The 19,309-nt window shown below is 41.4% G+C and overlaps 1 protein-coding gene across 2 annotated transcripts in view; it reads right to left on the reverse strand.

Annotated features, from left to right (window-relative positions):
- LOC139645792 (probable global transcription activator SNF2L2) overlaps positions 1-19,309 on the reverse strand; it is a 69,520-nt gene that overhangs the window by 42,323 nt on the left and 7,888 nt on the right. Inside the window, exons 6-17 of one of the 2 annotated variants that reach the window (XM_071521639.1) lie at positions 18,980-19,229; positions 14,907-15,033; positions 13,356-13,529; positions 12,341-12,514; positions 11,595-11,765; positions 9,888-9,935; positions 8,088-8,218; positions 6,643-6,700; positions 6,141-6,241; positions 5,099-5,246; positions 2,192-2,355; positions 103-169 (exon numbers count right to left, since the gene is read on the reverse strand). In XM_071521639.1, the coding sequence (XP_071377740.1) occupies positions 103-169; positions 2,192-2,355; positions 5,099-5,246; positions 6,141-6,241; positions 6,643-6,700; positions 8,088-8,218; positions 9,888-9,935; positions 11,595-11,765; positions 12,341-12,514; positions 13,356-13,529; positions 14,907-15,033; positions 18,980-19,229 (1,613 nt within the window). Of the gene's footprint in view, positions 1-102; positions 170-2,191; positions 2,356-5,098; positions 5,247-6,140; positions 6,242-6,642; positions 6,701-8,087; positions 8,219-9,887; positions 9,939-11,594; positions 11,766-12,340; positions 12,515-13,355; positions 13,530-14,906; positions 15,034-18,979; positions 19,230-19,309 lie in introns of both variants that reach the window. The other variant, XM_071521631.1, reaches the window with a different exon arrangement.

The raw sequence follows: 19,309 nt of genomic DNA on the forward strand, positions 1-19,309 counted from the left end.
CGGAGAGACAAGAAAAGTTAAAAACTGTCCAAAGTAAAGGAGCCACGAGGCATCACAATGAAGTCTTAGATGAAAAAGGCAAAAGAAAAGGATCTTTCTTACCTTGTAGGCAATTTTGACCACAGAGGGCGACCACTTGTCAAGCTCATAGACCCAGTTGGACAAGGTCCTGGAAAAAAGAAATCAATGCATTTATACGTAGGAGATTACATGTATGAGATGACACGTCTAGAATTCACCGAAACTATAGTAAATACACTCTAAACTTCAAGACTTCAAGCAGAGAAACCTCAAATTTCTACTCGAGGAATCATGAATGAAGAGGCTGAGGCTGCACCCTAATTTCTTTATCACCAAAATTCAGATATAATTTGGTGGGCAAAAAAAAACCTTGCAGCACAGAAGCACAAAAGCTTGTAAAGCGGCATCTCGACTGCAGCCAATAATGAGAGACTTTTCAGAGGAGGCTTTGCTTGGAACTAGGCTCCCCGGGCAGATCAATCTCTTCGCCCATTAACCCTCATTACCCAACACACAACTATGAGCAAAAGGGGACAAATGTAGGGCTTTCCTCCACACTGGTTCATTGTGCATATCAAAAAGCTTTCTAACACAGAGGCTCTGAGCTAAAACATAAGCCCCTGCTGTTCTCTCATTTGTCTATAAAAAGTAGTGCAGCCTTCAGTGATGAGGCAAAAATGGGTGTTGCAAAAAAAACAAAAAAAAAACGCCTATTATTATCTCTAATCCTTTAAGCCGTGCAGATGTAAATTATCACTAAGAAGAAATACTACTTAGGTGAAAATGTAAAATTAGGACTCAGAACATGGTATGCGTTTTCATTGAATTTGAGATCTACGAACGCTCAATATATGAGTGCTAAAGGTGCTTTCACCTGCCTTGTTTGGAGGAACTGAACTGAACCCTGGAGCGTTAATCCTCCATCGGTTCTTTTGGGGTTAGGCTGAAACTCAGGTGCGTACGAATTCAGCCGCTCCCTGGTTCACCTGAGAGAGGCAGTCTCAGGCTGCTGCCAACTGAACCCTGGAGCAGTCTGTTTGAAGTTGTTTGAAGAATGCACTAATGGGATTTAAGGTGCGAAAACAACCAGGGAATCGCACGTTTCATGAAATTGATTTTTGATGAGATTCCCGTATACTTTCTTTTTATGTCTTAAAAAAAAAAAGGATAAATGCACAGAGGGGCGCTTCTAAAACGCCGACCACTGTAGATGGTAGAGCAGATGGTTGTTATTGCATTTAATTTGAAGATGTAGGTTTTGGAATTAAACACTTGGAAATAAATGTATGGTTTTGAACATTTCAATGTGTGCTTCAGTTTATGCATTGTCTTTCAGCCTAGAGGGAATTATTACCTCTGCCAAGGAGGTTATGTATTCAGTGCCGTTTGTTTGTTTGTTTGTCTGTTTGTCAGCATGATTACGGAAAAACTACTGGCCCGATTTTCGTGAAACTTCGTGGAAGGGTGTAGCATGGGCCAAGGAAGAACCCATTCAATTTTGGAGTGGATCCATATATTGGTTGCGCTTGCACATTTGCATATCATAGAAGACTGGACTATTGGCCTTGGTGGAGGTCTGCGCTCTCTGAGTACCCTTCTAGTTAAAGATGCAACTTCGCATATTGTCTGCTTCAAAGGGCAGCGAGGTAATGGTTTGATAACTGCTTGAATTTCAATACCCAGAAATCCTTTAAGGTGACGTGAGTAAACGTCATACAGCTCACTCATGTTTACCAACCCGGCCGGTCTGTGATGCTTTATACCAAAGGAAACCAAAGAGACGAGAGAGGAAAAGATCTAACGTTGGTGAGTCCAGCTTTCTCTGGACTGCAGTGCTGCTCACTGCTGTTTAAGAGACAGTTTGGATTTCACTCCAAAGTTTTGATTCATCACTCCCTGTAGGCAGAGAACTGTCCACACACTGACACCTGGACTTCATTTGGGCAAATTGGGTGAATCTACACTGTCTCCATCAGAGGGGATGGGGCACTCTTCTCTACTGCAGCCCTACTTTCTGATTTAAACTGATAAGATGGGTGTTTTTACATAAAAATCTTGTCTAGAGCAGCTGTAAGTAATGTGCGCATCAATCACTTGCTACATTTTTTTCGGGTGTGTCATGAAATGATTCGATAAGAGCTATGATGGATGCCTGCTGAGGACTACTGACGAGAGAGGAACGATGATGAGATAGGGACCGTTGAGCCTCTTGTGGTCCATCAGGTAGGTGATGAGGGCGATGGTTTGGATGGTTTTGCCGAGGCCCATCTCATCAGCCAGGATGCCATTTAAGTTGTTGTTGTACAAGGACACCATCCACTCCAGGCCCTGGATCTAGACAACATGGAGAAACAGAGGAAGACCTAAGTAAATGCTTGCAAAAAAAATCCCGTTCTCTCCACTCATTTCTGCTCTTGGCATAACAACACTTCTGTAAGTCATTTCAGCCCTTGCATAAAAGATAAAGACAAACACGAATAGATCAAGGCAGAGAATTTGCTTTGGGCAGTGATGACGCACTTCGAGGAAAAAATGACATTTCCGCTGTGAATGTGGAAGGGACAAAACGTTGTAGGTGGCAAAAGCTTACTTAATTTCAGGGGAGAGGCATGACAGTCTCTCCATCAAAAAGGCGGAGATCCAGGGCCTCCTGGTGGCTCAGTTGGCTAACGTGCATACTGTGAAACTGCAACATCCTGGGTTTGAATCAGGCCCAGGACATTGGTTGCATGTCAACACCCCCCCCCCCCCCATCATTCCTGTTTCTCTCTAATTTGAGAGACTGGCAAATGCAGGCAAAAAATGCCAAAAAACAAATCTTTGAGGGGAAACAAAAAGGGTGGAGATTCAAATGCAAATTGTACTTCTATGCAACACTAGCTGTAATAATTTGAACCTTCAGTCTGTGGCAATACAATTGTTTTCTTGTTCCATGTCTGATTCACATATGAGGTAAAAAGCCTTTGAACAGCATAGGACAGCGATGCCTTCAGATGGTGTGAAGAACTGAGTTCACGCTTTTCAGAGCTTCCAAAAAATCTGCACTTTGATCTCATTGTCATTGTGACATTTCACATCCTAAGTGAAAAGAGCGCGATGCCAAAATATCAAACGTGTGTCACCAACCGGCTGACTGTGTATCTTGCCCTCTGCCCTGGGCCTTGGGGATAACAATCAGTAAAAGACAGCATGGAGAGATAGGAAAGGGCAGGAGGAACGCAGGACACTGGAGGCAGAGAAGGGGACATGCGGCCAATTACCGACTGCAATTGAGGGTAACTTGTTAGTTAACTAAATGTCTGCAACGAGTGCTAATGCCAGAGAAAAAGGCTGGTGTTGGGCAAATTATTACGAAATAATGAGCTGAAAATTGTCCCATGTTAACACGCAGCTTCTGGAAATTATTGTTGACAATTAAGGTTTGTTGCACATATTGCTGGTGGCATCGCAGACACTTGATCCAATTACTGTGCAGCTGAAATCTTTCTCTATTTCCCCGGGGAGCTGCCACCATATCTCATTTAGAGCATGGTGCACCATAAATCAGAGGAGTGCTAGGAGTGCAACCTGTTTGGAGAAAAACCAATTTGTTAGCAGTATTCAATTGCCAGTTCCTTGTCTCTTGGAATATACAATCTCTCACTGCCATCTCCACTCACTACAGTGCACAGACAGCATTAAAGCGTCACATAAGAAAACGATGAGGTTGTAAGGTTGCAAGAGCTGTCAAAATTTGGACAGCTGTATTCTAACTGACAGCTTTTAAAGCCTGACTGAGAGGCTCTGCTGCCTATCAACAGCTTTGTTTGGTTGCTCTTAAATCAGTGTGTATTAGGGATAAGATAATATGATTATCTCATGATACGATTCGATACACAATATGGGGTTTAAGATTCAATACAAGCACAATACGATGTAATAAATAAAAGTTCATGACACCAAAGTCTGACTGTGGAGAATTCTGTTTATTTCTGAGACACAAATCTTTCTAGAAATGGCATTGGCTTGCTAGAAGGTAAGCAACAATTTAAAAAATATCATTACAAATTGTAAATAAAATAATTTCAGCTTGGGAAATTGTGATGGTCAAGCTGTCTCATTTGTTACTACAATTATTTCTACAGCAGAATAAAATGGAGCCAATATCGCGATTCATTCTTCTGCTCCACGATACGTATTGTCACATTTTTGTATTGCGATATATTGAATTTTGATTTATCGTCCCATCCCTAACCTTACCTTACCGGTAATGTTGCGTGACTGAGGAAGATGTGATGAAATGTTTGACACAAGTTTGTATAGCACTTCTGCATGATATACTACTCTGTAACAAAAGGACCTGTAACAAAAAATGAAAGAGAACACATTGTTTTCTACGCTTCTGTGAGAAGGACTCTTTCCTAATATTCAGCGACGTGCGGATTCTTCAGTTCCTACCTCAAAAAACAAAGGAATTACCTAAAAGAAAGTCTATAAAAGTGTGTTAAATGGTCTTTTCTAAGGGTAATTTCTCGTGCAATGCTGGCCTCTATTGTTCAGCGTTGTCATGACAACAACACTCTACCTTCTGTACTCTCAGCATGGTGGGCAGGTTGGACTGTTTCAGAATCAACAATGAACATCATTCTATCATGTTTTACCGAGTTAGCTAGTTTGTTTTTTTTGTTCGATGGACCCTTGTCATGATTGACTCCAGTGACTCCACTTCCCCAACGCATAAACAGGCCGGTCCGTTAAAATTCAAGCTGTTTGGAGGATTATATACAGGCTGAATTTACCAGAACACCCAACCGATTACTAATAAAGTCTCAAATTATATTCTCCGAGGTGTGTTTTCTGCCGATAAGTATGGCAAATACAAATTGCCAGATTTGTGAACGGACCTTGGCGTGGCGGGAGGGCCTTCAAACAACAACAAAAACATCAGCCTTGGCCCACTCCTGCGTTTTTGAATGCAGAAACATCCGCAGCGTGCTCCGTGGCTGGTTTTTTTATTATGCTTCAATAAAGCAGAAATAATACACATAGAGCCTTTAAGAAATGAGAAGAGGGAGTGCCAGTGCTTGTGTGTGTGTACCTGGTAATGTTTGAGCATGCCGTTGACCAGCAGCGAGGACTGCTTCTCCACCCTCTCGATGACAGCATGGGCCACGCCGTAATAAGACTGGGAGCTGGTCTCTCCAGTAGGAACGCTGTACTCATCATCCACATCCTGCTTGGCCGACCTGCGTGTGTTTGTGTGTGTGTGTGTGTGTGTGTGTGTGTGTGTGTGTGTGTGTGTGTGTGAGAAGCAAGAGAGAAAAGCAGTTCAGTCTCCCTGCTCCGACTCGGCTGCTCTCTTTAGAATTGATTTTAATGATCAGTTTGGAGGCTTAGCTGGGTCTGGCGCCGGTTGCACAGCTGGAGCGCAGGCTGAGCTGCTTGAGGTTCCAGCTAGCAAAATCATTGACAGTCCTTTTAATTCACTTTAAAAAGAAACACTTCAAAAAACTTGCTTTTCCTTGACTGCTCCTATCGTGATTTATTTAATCTGTTTCATCTTTCACTTTTTTGCTTTTTTGTTTTCATGCCCTTCATGTTTTTATTCTGTTCTCATTTCTGCTCTCCTGTATATGTAGTGCAAACCACTTACTGCCTCTGTTTCTACATGAATGCACTACATATAATGAAAAGGGTCTTCTGCACAATTAGATCTATGCAATTTGCATTTATTAGGCCAAGCTTCCAGTCTACAAGACCTTCATCAGGGGATACAAGGGAGATGAAGACCAAAAGCTTGGCCTAATAAACATAAACTGCATGGATCTAAGTGTGTGGCAGATCTTTTTCACTGTGGATTTGACTGGTTCTCCACCACCTTATCAAAGACTCACAGCCGGGTAGACACTCTACACACTTCTATATTGTTAAGTGCAAGAGTCAGTAATATCTATAGTTGAGTATAGTTGTCTCATAATGTATCTACAGTGACTGATAAACAATACTACCTGCAAATGTTCAAAGATTTGTACACTGCCTATTAAAAGCCTCAACCCTGATGCCAGTCCTGCACAAAAAAACAAAACATGTGCCCTGCCAAGTAAACTGAGACTCTGGTATACTGGGAAGCAACACAGTACTCGATGATGTGCTTGTCTTCCGTCACATTCCCTTCGTCTCCACTGGGATCGACTATCTTCTTCTCCTCTGTTTCGGCCTTGGAGACGGCTTCCTCTTCCTCCTTAAAAGGCAGGAGTTGATGACACATGATGACCGAGCGCATACTTAGAGGAACATGACAGGAAGATCACAGAAGTGGCTCTGATAGACATAATAATAAATAATGGAAACGGCATCCTGAGAGAGCGCATGCAGCTACAGCCCCCTGGTGGATTTTGGCATGTGTGTGTCTGAGCGTGTGTGTGTGTGTGTGTGTGTGTCCTTTGAGACATGCATGTGATAAAGGGCTACATAAATAAATAAACTTGAAGCTTGTGTGTGTTGGCTTGGACCTGACTCAGTCTCTGATATACAGCACACTAAATCCTGAATTTGACATTTGCTTCATTTGAAAAATAGCAGGAGTGGGCTGATCTAAAATCCCCCAGTGTGTGGGAGTTCGTTAATGAGAAAGACACCGACCTCTTCCTCAAACTCCGAGCTGCTCTCCTCGCTGTCCGACCTCGGGGCGACTTCATACCTGCGTTTCAAAGGAAGAGCCGTCAGTAAGAGGAAAACAAGAAAACGACAATGTATAATTATAACATTTCTTTTTCAGCTTGTCACACAGCAAAAATCATCCGCCTTCATTTAACTCAACACTTTGGCACTTGGGCAGTTTTATATACGCCCCCGCCATCAGAGTTAATTTTACTCTTTCATTATCATGTTGTTAGTTTGGAATATTTGACCCCAAAGCCACATCAGCTCTATGAGTGAACAAACAACTCAATCAACAGCTGTCAACTCAAAATAACCGTCACTGAAGAAAACAACACTGGAAAGTTGCTGTGCAGAAGACATCCATATCTCTATGTGAGGATGAAGTAGTATTTCAGTAGTATTTCAGCTCATTTCGGCTGGTATTAACAAGGTAATAGAGGAAGACATAGACTATGTTGCCAACATAGACTTTTAAAGTAATAATCCACAACATTTTCATCGAAAGAATGTATGTTTCGCTTTCCACCACCAATTTTATAAAGCAATAGTGATTCAATCTACACAGAGTTCATGAAAGCTTTTACATTTGCTGATCTAAACTCCCGGTGTCTGGTAGCTCTTTCCTGGGAAAAATCCTCTAGCGCACAGTTAAGTGATGTGTTTTACATGTCCGGTTTGTTAGGAATAAATAGAAGAACTGGGTAGTTAGTAGGGCTGAGCAATATATCGATATTATATCGATATCGTGATATGAGACTAGATATCGTCTTAGATTTTGGATATCGTAATATCGTGATATGGCATAAGTATTGTCTTTTCCTGGTTTTAGAGGCTGCATTACAGTAAAGTGATGTACTTTTCTGAACTTAGCAGACTGTTCTAAAACAGGGAAGGAAACCCTGTCTTTGCATTTTATTTTGATCACAGTCTTGTTTTAATAAAAGTGCTTGTGACATCTCACATGTGGCTTTGACTTACAACTGAACATTTAGCCTACTTCGTAGAAAATACCGAGATATATATCGTGTATCGCCATTCAGCCTAAAAATACCAAGATATGATTTTTGGTCCATATCGCCCAGCCCTAGTAGTTAGCATGGGCAGTGATAGCCACCATGGCTGAACAGACAAAGAAAACTCAAACTTCATCAACAGAAAATCCAAGGAAAAAGACGCCACAGTCCCACCCACACTGTTTGATTGACAGGTGATCTCTGGGAAGTGCAGTGCAGAAACACCACAGCAATGAGCGCTTAGCAACAAAGATGTCATCAAAATCAAAAACACAAGGAACTCACAGCTTTAAGTGTATAAATAAATGTGATACTTAGCAATGAACAGCACAAAATAACACACCTGTTTTTCAAAGACATCTAGAATGTGAGAGGCTGACGACAGTACAACGCATTAATGGACTTTCTTACCCAGGATTCATCTCTAGCCAGGCCTCCAGCTGGCTGGATTTGGGAGCCTCCGTTCCCTGCAAGACTTTCCCAGTCTCCGTCTGAATGACCTTGACTGGCAGCTCACTCATTTGGCTGCTCTCATCCATGGGCTGCAGGACAAAGAAACCATAAGGAAAAGCATGTGTCCATCAGTGTACGACTAAAGTGCCTAGATTGCATATTGACTCTTTTTTGTAACATCAAGAGTCAGATACATGCATTTTAAGTGCAGTAAACCTCATGTAATAGGTTCATCTTGCAATTCTGATGGTATGATCTCAACTGTGAACTTGGGATGATTTCATTAGCATTCATTGGCTACTGATTTTTTGGCATGATCATGACTACTCATGCGTTCATGTGCTGGTGGGAACGTCCGACATCCAGGACTTCCAAGTCGGCTGCTAAACAGTTGCGTTCATGTGCTAATTTGTCAGAGAACCAAGCCTGGAAGACATACAATAAACAAACATGGGTCTTCTAAACAAGCTAATTTGACGAACTTCATTCAACAACAAACTTGTAATAACAAATTTGTTTTCTTACTGTTGACTTTCCAACTTAATCACCCGACTTTGGAGGGCGTTCATGTGAAATTTCCAAGCAGGAAATTAGTTTTTCCGATAGCACAAGAATTCACAATACGTACTATGAAAAGGCATAAATGTGTACACACAGCCCGCAAGGGAAAGTCAATATGCATTCATGTCCTTACCAGAAACTGGCACCAGCTTGAAAGCAAAACTAAACTGTAAAATTATCTGAAAGACAGAATAATATTCCTGGCTGTATTATAATTCAGATGAATGTATGCACTTCTCTCAAGTTATCTCATTCAACCATTCATAAGATACTAGTAAATACCAGAGGGAGAAACAAACCCAATTCTAAAACTATTTATCACCTCACTTATACAACAGTCGGGACTTTCAGGGCCACCTTTACAGATAAAGAGCCACTGGGACATGAACAAGTGCGCCAGACAAAATGGGCGATCAAGGCCTTAGCTTATCAATTTCTGACAGCAGGCAGAGGTGGAGAACGCAGTTAAAAGGAACTGGGAAACTGTGAAGGTGAACAAACAAACACTGCAGCTTTCCACTTGTTTTTGCTGCATTATTTACGAGAGTTTTGACTTGGTCACCTAGGACAAGGTCCAGCTCTGAAAGAGTAATTACTGTTTGTTTGATCTGATGTTCAGATGATTTTTTGTTATTTCTGCCTGAGTGCAGTTGAAGGCTGATGTGACACGCAGAAATGCAGGTTTGGTTCTCTGGCAGCCGCACCACAAACATCAGAAAAATGTGGGCAGCGCTAATGCCAACTGAATAGGTGTTGTAAAGGTCGCTACAACATGTTTCACAGGTTAGTTAAGTATCCTTCAAATTACAAACACATTTTTATATTTTACTTTTATCAACAAACACAACACAACACATTATTTTAGCCAAAATTTAAAACTACAAATGTAAAAATGTTGGCCTTTATGGAGGCTGGATAATATCGCTGATGTTTGTATGGTTATTATTCGAAAACCAAACCATGTATTCGTGTTTCCCCCAGTCGTCTGGGGCCAAAGATCCATCTGAATGTCACGAGGTGGAAAGTGAAAATGGAATTACCCTTTAAACAGCCCTCTCAGACAATAACACAACAGAGGTAAACATTGTTAAATTACCAAAATGGAATAAAGGCCAACAACAAAAAGGAAACTATAACACCAGAGAGTGTGTAGAGTGTGTGTCCTGTTGCACAACAGCTGCACAGCCAATGACTTACTTCTCCATCAGGTCCAATGGCGCTGGTTCCTTCACCATCCCCATCCATCTTCTAGACAAACATACAAACCAATTTATCAGACATCGTATATCATTTCACAGGTAATGTTATTACTATTGTATATTGTGCATGGTATGGCCAGCATAAGGGCAACACCAGCATGAAGTCATCTGTCAGTGTTAGAGGCTCTGTGATGGTGCAGGTTGATTTTAATCCCGTGGTTTTGCTTTGCTCCTCTCATCTGCTAAAGGGCAAGGCCACTGGCTATTGCAAATAACGGGATTATGAATGATCTGTGTTTGAGACTGGCTTTGAAATGATTTCCTAAGAGGCCGTTTCAGAATCGGGCTCGCCAGGTCAGTGGCATCTTTTAAATCACTTCTCAGGGCACACTTGTACAGGAAAAGCATTCTTATAATGTTCTTTTATGTCCCATTTTTTATCCCTGTTCGTAATTCTTTGTTTCCTTATATTTTATTTTATTTGATCTTTATTTTTGTCTGGTTTTATTTGTCTTTTATCTCTTACTTTTTATCCTGGTTTGTAACCCTGTCTGTCACCTCATATTCTTATTACTAAGTTTTATTAAATTTTATTAAATGTTATTAAACTTTATCTCATCTTATCTTATTGCCTGGTTTCATTTTTAATCTACTCTTGTCTTCTGTTCAATGTACTCGTTGTATTTATTTATCTGAACTATTTTGGAGAACACTTTGTAACAGTTGTTTTAAAGAGCTATGTTAATGAATAAAGTGTATTATCCATAAATGCTCAATTGAGATGCTATCTAGTTATTAAAAGGGCCTGAGCAAACAGCTAACATCAGTGTCATACTCTTTAAGCCTGGAGTTTCAAACCAAGACTCACTTTTTTTCCACCTATTTACAATTATTGGTAAACGTATTATTTTCTTTGTTCCATCTGCATACGTTTCCTCTGACTGTATTTTGGTGTGACACAATATATTGTCAGAATCTCCTTTGTTCGCATTTGTTTATGTGCTAGAAGTGTGATTTTCAGAAAAAAAAGACAATTCTCCAATCTCCTCTACCAGAGCAACAGATAACAGTGACTCGCCGATTTTGGGGTTATATCATGACCAGCAAGCTACACAACCCAAGGTACTACCAAAGTTCAGCATCACTTTAAACCATTAGGTGGCCATGTGTGCCTTGTTGACAACAGCAATGTCATTCTGGAAGACACTTGAAATAAACAAAATAATGAATCATCATGAAATAAAGGTGATTACCAAGGAGGATTAGGTTAAGTCGTGATTTAACTTTAGCCTGCACTCTTAGAAAGGGTTGTAGGACCAATATATGGAGCCTGTTCCTTTAATTCTGTGTCAGGACATGCACCCAGCACCATTGCAGGACCACTAGCATCTTTCCCTGTGGTGGGACATTATATTGTGGTTACCTGTATTTTGATATGTTTTACTTTGAATTAGTCATATTATTCTAAAACCAAAACTTGACTAGAGCATCACCTTTATTTTCAGATTTTTACAGTTCGGTGGACTCAATTTAAGAATAGCAGTAACTTCCATTGTGCAGTAACCCCAATATACCGTCAAACCTTTGAGCAAATGCTTTCCAGATACCATCAGAACAAAAAGTTAATCCAAAATCCACCCAAATGGAAACTGGAGCTAAGCACAAAACAATATCCTGTGAATAATCTGAACTTTTCTCTCCCTACCTTCTTCTTCTTCTTCTTCCTCTTCTTCTCCTTGGCAGCCTGGGCGGCTTTGTGTTCGTACACCAGGTTGGTGAGGTTGGCCACATACTCATCCGTCTGCTGCAGCAGGTAGGCCAGGCGCTTGTCTTTCTTCTGGTCAATCAGCTTGCGGTAGCCTTCCTCATCTTCAGCCTGGGTGAGCGATGGTGGCAGGAGGTTAATGGTGCAAGGAGACAAACGTTTCTTGATAAATACTGATGATACTCGAGTGAAAACCAATTACATGGCTAAGAGGTTTGTTACGTGAAAAATATTACCCTGGGCTTAAGAAATATTATTCTTTCCAGTCAGTTTAAAGCCAGTTAGTTTATACTTTCAGCTTTAAAACAGTGCACCACTGGGAAAGCAACTTGTCCCCATTTATTAAGCAGCTTGTACCAGTGCTTGTATGTTTGTAACACAGTGATATTCCCATGGCGTAAGTCACATCAAGGTTTGATGTAGGCATCGTAAATGTGACAGGAACTGCTAGGTGTGTATCTTTACATGGTCAATAAAGCCAGTGACAAAGTTTGATGTCAGTTGTGAAATCCAGGAGTTATAAATTAACTCAATAAAAATGAAAAGTCAAAAGTTTCAAATGAATTTCTGCTGATAATGGTTTTCAGCTTTAGGAAACAAAGATCACAGAACACTTCAGGTGTACCCTTCTGAGGAACTTATTTCCCAAAGTGTTGATACAACATATCTTGATTTCAGGCTCTTACCATAAGTCTCCTCATCCTCTCCTTCTCAATCCTCTCCGTCTCCTTCTTCTGCTCCCGCTCGGTGTTGGTGTGCCAGGTGGCAATGGCTTTGGTGAGTTTCTGCATTTTGCCTGAAATGGACCTGTGGTATTCTTTGAAGTCCTTAGCGTGCTGAAGGATACTGTTCAGGTAATCCTGAAAAACAAGTGATACACACAGTTGGAGAACGATCCACATCATCTACAGTTGTTTGCCTCTTCTTCTATCACAGTACAAGTCTGCGCATTCATAATGTTGACAGTAGTGTTGTTACAATACCCGAATTTTGACGTTGATACCAATACTAAGTTTAATATCTAAAAATTCAAACAAGAAAAATCATCAAGCAATGCATTACCACACTTCACTGACAGCTTTGTAGAAACTTTTGCACAGGGGTTTACATGTCAGTTGGGTGTCCATCTTCGTCGGCTTAGTAAGCAAAATATTTTGCTCCTCGCACCAGTCAGTCAGCCAGTTGAGGGCCGACTGGGATTCACTTCAACATGTGGTGGACTGTCTGACACTGCTGCCATGTTTTCAGCTGTTTGACTATGTCAAATTTTGCTCTGATTTTTCACTCTCGGCAGCCCACTGTCAAGAGCCAGACTGCTGTTGTCTATTCCAATTCTTCTTCTTCTTCTGCCTCTTTTAGCTATTCCAATCTCAGCTTGTAAAACATATCTGGTAAAAGTATTGAACGTTTATGACATTCAGTATTGAAATGAATCATATGCAGCTGTATCGCGGAATCAAAATTTCAGTTATCTTGACAACACTAGTTTTCAGTGCTTTCAAGTGACTTTACAGCACAGTATGTTGGAAAACACAGTGTTGCTATTAAATACAAAGTGCTGACAAACCCTCTTTGGACCATTTCCATGCTAAAACTACAGTGGATCATTTGTGTTCCAGGGCTCCTAGCTTTAGGAAGCCCAAAACCGCCCCTGAGAATCCCCACCTCAGCGTATTATTACACCCTGTAGGGGGGAATCACCTGGTGTTTCTGTCTGCGTTTCTTCTCCTGCTCAATCTTCTGCTGCTTCTCCAGCTTCTCCGTCATGCGCGCCTCTCTCAGCGTCTGCCGCTTGCTGCGTTTGTAGGCCTTGGGGTTGAGCGTGGTCTCCAGGGTGGTGTCTCGCCTCATGCACGCCACCACGTCCTGCCGCAGCTGGAGGTACGCCCAGATTCAACATCGACTTCAATTTGTAGGTATTAAATATGCATACATAGGGATTTAGGGTGGGGGAGCATGCCACGCTGGAACAATAACATCGAAATAATAGGCCTGGAACAATAAATATTTAATAATCAACAAATAATGAAAACAAGTGTTAAGCAAGCGAGACATCAGTTTGAACATCATTAAATGTTTACATGGCTCGGTTCAGGAAGCACTCTGGACTATGATAAAAATATGAGTCTAGCCTTTGAGCCCAGAAGAGATATAATATCGATGTCTGGGATTTTGGCTATCGTAATATTGTGAAATAATTGAAATGTTACCTCTTCCTGGTCTTAAAGGCTGCGTTACAGTAACGTGATACTTTACTTGAACTTATCAGCATGTCCTGGCTGAGTAAAATGAACAATGATTGCCTTTACCTGCTCATCATATCCACATTACTTATTACTGATTACACATTACTGATTACGAATGATCCTTCCTAATTTTCAAAATTTTCTTGTGTGTAAATATCTTATAAAAGCACAAACACTCATCCCCAATTCATGTCACATTATCGATATCAAGGTATTCTGTCTAAAGTGTTGTGATATTTGATTTTGTCAATATCACGCAGCCCTAAGTGCATCAAAATGATCTACATATCAGTGCCTTGGTCATAAATTGGTTATTGTCAGCTGCACACCAGTCTTCCAACAAGAACATGCTGCAATTGCGGCCGCTGTGAAGATTCAGCCCCTCCCTCCCCATCTCCCACCCTATGATGAAAGGCAGCGGGAGGAATTTTATACACTACCTCAGGACCTGGAGTGAGTCAATTTATGTGTATTGCACATACATTACACAACAAAGAGATGCATCAAGGTGAAAGAGTCAGCATTTAGGGCTTGCTGGAGAATGTCAAAGGAAGACATGAAGACTCTGGAGATGCTGATAGGCCACAAGCGTCATAGTCACTGGATATAAGGAGTATGGGACCAGACTGACATTAGATAACTACTGTATATGTTAGTTTATAATACTTATCGAACACAGATGAAACTGGAGAGACTGACTAGCTAACTCAACTGTTTAAATCAACTGACTGTAAAAAAGAACCAATGTCGATCACTGTCCTGTCACAACCCTTTTGTCGCTTGAGCCCTTTGTGCTAAAATACTGTGCTAAAATATTAAAGAGGATATCCATGGGTAGAAGACTAGCAACTGCTGTGTGGATATAAGGAGCATGAGAACATGAAGATGAACATGTGTCCTTGAGCAAAGCACTCAGCCCCTGCTCACTTAACTACAAGTCGGCCTGGATAAGAGCTTCAGATAAAAGCAAAGAGGAAGCAGTCACATTTTAGTGGTTTCTGTGTACCTGTCTCTGAAAGTTGAGTAGACGCAGTGCCTTGAGCTCCACTGTGGCCTTGGTCCTCAGGTCAGGAGGCAGCGAGCCCGGCAGGCTTTCTAGTTCCTGGATTCGATGGGCAATCCGAGCCTGCAGTCTGAGGACAAGCGAGGACAAGCGATCAGTCAAACTGTAGTGGATGTTTCAAGTCACGATGTCAACTTTGTTACAACCAAGCTGTGTGCCTTTATACCGCTTCTATCAGGCCAGCATTCCTACCAAAGCGTGTCTTTTTGCAAATGAAAACAATTGCCATGGAAGGACCACATAATGAAATACCCATTTTGAATAAAAGTGTAGTAGTTGGAAAGCACCATCTTAACCTGAACCTGGATGACAGCAGGTGGTAGTTGTTTCTTGCTGTGTCAGAAATCCACTACCATCATAGCAAATTGTCACTTTTTTTGGATATGGTGCCTCCAGCAGGAGTTTTTGATAAGGTGGACAACCAGTAATGCACATATCCAATTCTGTACATGTTTCCTACCTCTCAGGTGCTATTTGTAATGTTATATTTATTTCAGCACAGTGTGTAGAGCTGAATTGAAATGGTGGGTATCATCAAGTTACAAACAAATGCGAGCAGCGTGTACCATAAAATCTAAAAGTTTCATTTTTGTGTTCACAATGGGAGGCTCTGTTGGACTGGTTGAGATGCAAAGCTGTCCTCCTCCTGAAACGGCGCCAAAACAAAGTGAACTGAAGTGTGGAGATAAGTCTGTGTGATGTGCGACTACCAGGCTCCTAAAATCAATATAACTATCAGATTAAGGGGAATTGCCCGCATTAAAAACAGAAATGATCATTATTGGCTTTCAGGCCAGCAGCCAGCACCTGTGGAGTACACTGCATTAGTCAATAGTATTACAATATTAATGATTTCATAATAAATAACGTGATACTTTATTCATCCCCCTAGGGAAGTTTCTCATTCAATTTCTTTCCACTTGCCCCTTAATTTCTCAGCTAAACAGCAGCTCTCCGAGAGCCTGGAGGAATTCAGTGTGTTGATCACCAGTCAGAGTGTTGATCACCCTGAAGCTGTTTATTAGCACCTCAGTGAGAGCCGGGCTGTGTGTGTGGGCTCAGTAACATATCAGGGGTTACAATTGACAAGTATTATTATCAGGATTCACAGGATTGACTCTGAATCAGAATGGATGAAACTGTAATTGGTGTATAGATTTTTTGCGCTGTACTTAATTTGCTAATCTTGCTGCAAAATTGTCCAATATATTTCCATATTTAGTGCTCTGGTTGGCCGGTATTATAGCAATCATGCAGTATGACCTAGATATTTTACTAAAATATATACAGTAGCCTTGCTTTTGAGTCAAATTAGCCAAAATCTATCACATGAAAATGACAGGAGATGATGACAGTTTTCTAAATCTTTCTCAAGTAGCTTAGTTTGTCTAGTGCTCACCCGGGGGAATACTGCATAATAATTTGCAGCCACTGTTTTATTCTTTTGATATTAGGCCAGTCAAGCTGCCACAGATGGTCACCAATAAGTCAGTGCAATGTAGCACTTAAACAATATTGTTTTTTCCAGTAGTCTCTGTGAGGTTTATTGAAATGGACTAATTGGACAGACAGGGTTGGAGAGGGCAGCTCTCCCTCGCCCGCAGCATTTCCTCACCAATACAGCTTGTCAGGTTTGATCTGAGCCCGGGAGGAAGAGATCATCAAAACAACGGCCTTGGAGTCTTGTGAGGATCAACAAGCCCTTGAACCAGAACAAGATGAAGGCCCGTGTGTCTCCCTGGCACCTCCACCATCTCTTTCTATTTTCAGTGAATGATGGGCCCGATGAGCTAATATCATGGGGGATTAATTGTATAAACAGCTTTGTTTCCCAAAGACCACAGGTGCTCAGACATTAAAAAAGGAAGACACAAAATTTGGGGGGGGGGTTGGTCTGTTTAAATAAAATCAAGGATGTTCTTAAACACCTTTCCCTCTAAGAAAAGAAACTGCATCTTAATGCAATTTGCACAATATAGCAATTTCAATGTTTTCTTATTGTGCAGCCCTTATTGATGTAGATCCCAACCTACTTCAAGGCTTTTGACATGTTAATTTTGTTTAGTCTATATTTTTGCTATATGGTGTAAATCTTTGAAGCAACATTTAACTGATGCATTACAAGGACAAATTTTAGAACAGGTTTTCAAAAACACACAAAGGTAAATGGAGAATCAGAAAAAAAATCATCTGAATATCAGCGATGACTAACGCCCCTGAGGACAGCTGATTTTGGTGATTGAACTGCTCATTAATTCGTATAGCAGAATGAGTGCAAAAAAGTAAAAATGTTCAGCTCAAGGCAATTATAACCTGAATGTCCTTTTGACAACGTATACCACATCTGCCATCTCATTAATGATGGATATGAATGCTTTTTTGGAACGGTATACGGATACAAAATCAAAAAGAACATTTTTGCGACACGATGCGGCAGGCGGCTCATTTACTGCCAGAGAAATGTGAGAGAGCAGCAATCAAATCAGTGAGCAGTACACAGCGCTGTGCTGTTTATGAAAACACAAGCAAAGGGACATTACTTTTATATACCAGTGTGACACTGCTGTGCTGATGTAAGAAGCTTCTGCTGTCCAAACATATGGATTGTGTCAACGGCAATGGAAGAGAATATTTGTTTCTCGATCACCTTTTCTCTCTTGCTGTCTCAGCAGCTAAATGAAGACAGACACTGAAGAGGCCCTCGCATCAAACATAAATTACAGTAGCACTTCACAGACTGTATCCAGCTTGATGTGTAAAAATTCAGAGAGAGGTCAGAGAGTGGTGTTTGCGGTATATGTTGCTCCCAGAGATTGCTGCAGTCTTATTCTGAACATAGAGTGAGATGAAAATAGAAAACCGGGTTTAAACTGTCACTTGCTAATGAGCTCCAAAAAGCGGGATGCTGACCTTTCTGGAGACTGGCAGAGAAAGGCTGTGAATAGAGTATTTTATATATATTCCTTAACAAGATTAAACTCAACACATCTGATAGGCATTTCGTGTGAACATACTGAAAATGCATGGAGTAAAATGTATTGTGTTAAGTATGGTTTCATTTTAGAGAGTTGAAGCAACTTTCTAAAAGGTCAGTAAGGCCAGCTGACACCAGCCACTGTTTTGTCATTTTCACAGCAGACTACAAGGAAGTCAGTGAGCTGGGTAAACAACTTTTGGCTGCAGATTTTCTGACAGACTAACAGCCCATGTTGCGTTGAAGTATGAGCCAAGAAGCACATTATTTTTGGCTGGTTAAAGCATGATTAACTGCTGACTTTGGACATTCACAAAACCGAAAGTATCATGGCTGCCCTCTGTCTGTCCAATACACTGGCAAGTGGTAATTCACCTACTGTGGAGGACTTAGCTACGACAGAGAAGTAATCCAACATCAAAGTGCCTCCTTTATCACAGTCAAGTCACAGTAAGTGTGTACACGTCACCTGGTAATTTCATTTGAATTGAAAATGACAAAATCACCTTATTGGCATCTAACTAATTTGAAAATGCAATTTAAAGAGGGGGCTGGGGCAGTTGTCAAACAGACTTAGAGACAAGAAGTGACCATGAGTTGTTTGGAAGCATTTCCATGCAGTACAGGATAGGGCTGGGCGATATATTGTATAATATCGCTATCGTGATATGAGACTAGATATCGTCTGGGATTTTGGTTATCGTCATATTATGAAATAACTGAGATGCTACTTCTTCCTGGTCTTACAGGCTGCGTTACAGTAAAGTGATGACATTTTCTGAACTTATCAGCCTGTTCTGGCTGGGTAAAATTAACAATGATTGGCTTTACCTGCTCATCTACATCTACATCTACATTACTTATTACTGATTACTAATGATCATTATCATTGTAAATATCTTATGAAAGCACGAATAGTCATCCCCTATCGTCACATTATCGAAATCGAGGTATTTGGTTTAAAATATTGTGATATTTAATTCTGTCAGTATCGCCCAGCCCTCGAACAGGCAGCCTGGTGGAGTGAGCGGGGGGTGGTCACCTGTACTCTCTCTCCTGCAGGATCCCGACTGGGTCCAGTCCCTGGGGCTTCTGGACCGGAGTGACCCGGTTCTGCTTCTGCATCTGGAGCATGGGAGACCCCTGCTGGCCGGGGGGCTGCGGCGTCACCGTGCCACCCGGCACGGGTCCGGACGGCACCGCGGGGGCCTGAGGAGGCGCGGGGGAGGGGCGGCCGCTGGCAGCCGGGGGGAGGTGCTTCTGAGAGCTGACTGGAGTTTCACCACCCTGTCCTGGGACAGCACAGCCTCTGACTGTTAGTTTGGTCAATTCTCACTATGGTTAGGCAACAGGGACAAAATTAATATCATGA

The sequence above is a fragment of the Centroberyx affinis genome, unplaced genomic scaffold (genome assembly GCF_046629955.1).
Source record: "Centroberyx affinis isolate AG114_WGS23_722 - 3 ecotype Tasmania unplaced genomic scaffold, CSIRO-AGI_Caff_v1 ptg000077l_1, whole genome shotgun sequence".
NCBI classification, from domain to species: domain Eukaryota; kingdom Metazoa; phylum Chordata; class Actinopteri; order Beryciformes; family Berycidae; genus Centroberyx; species Centroberyx affinis.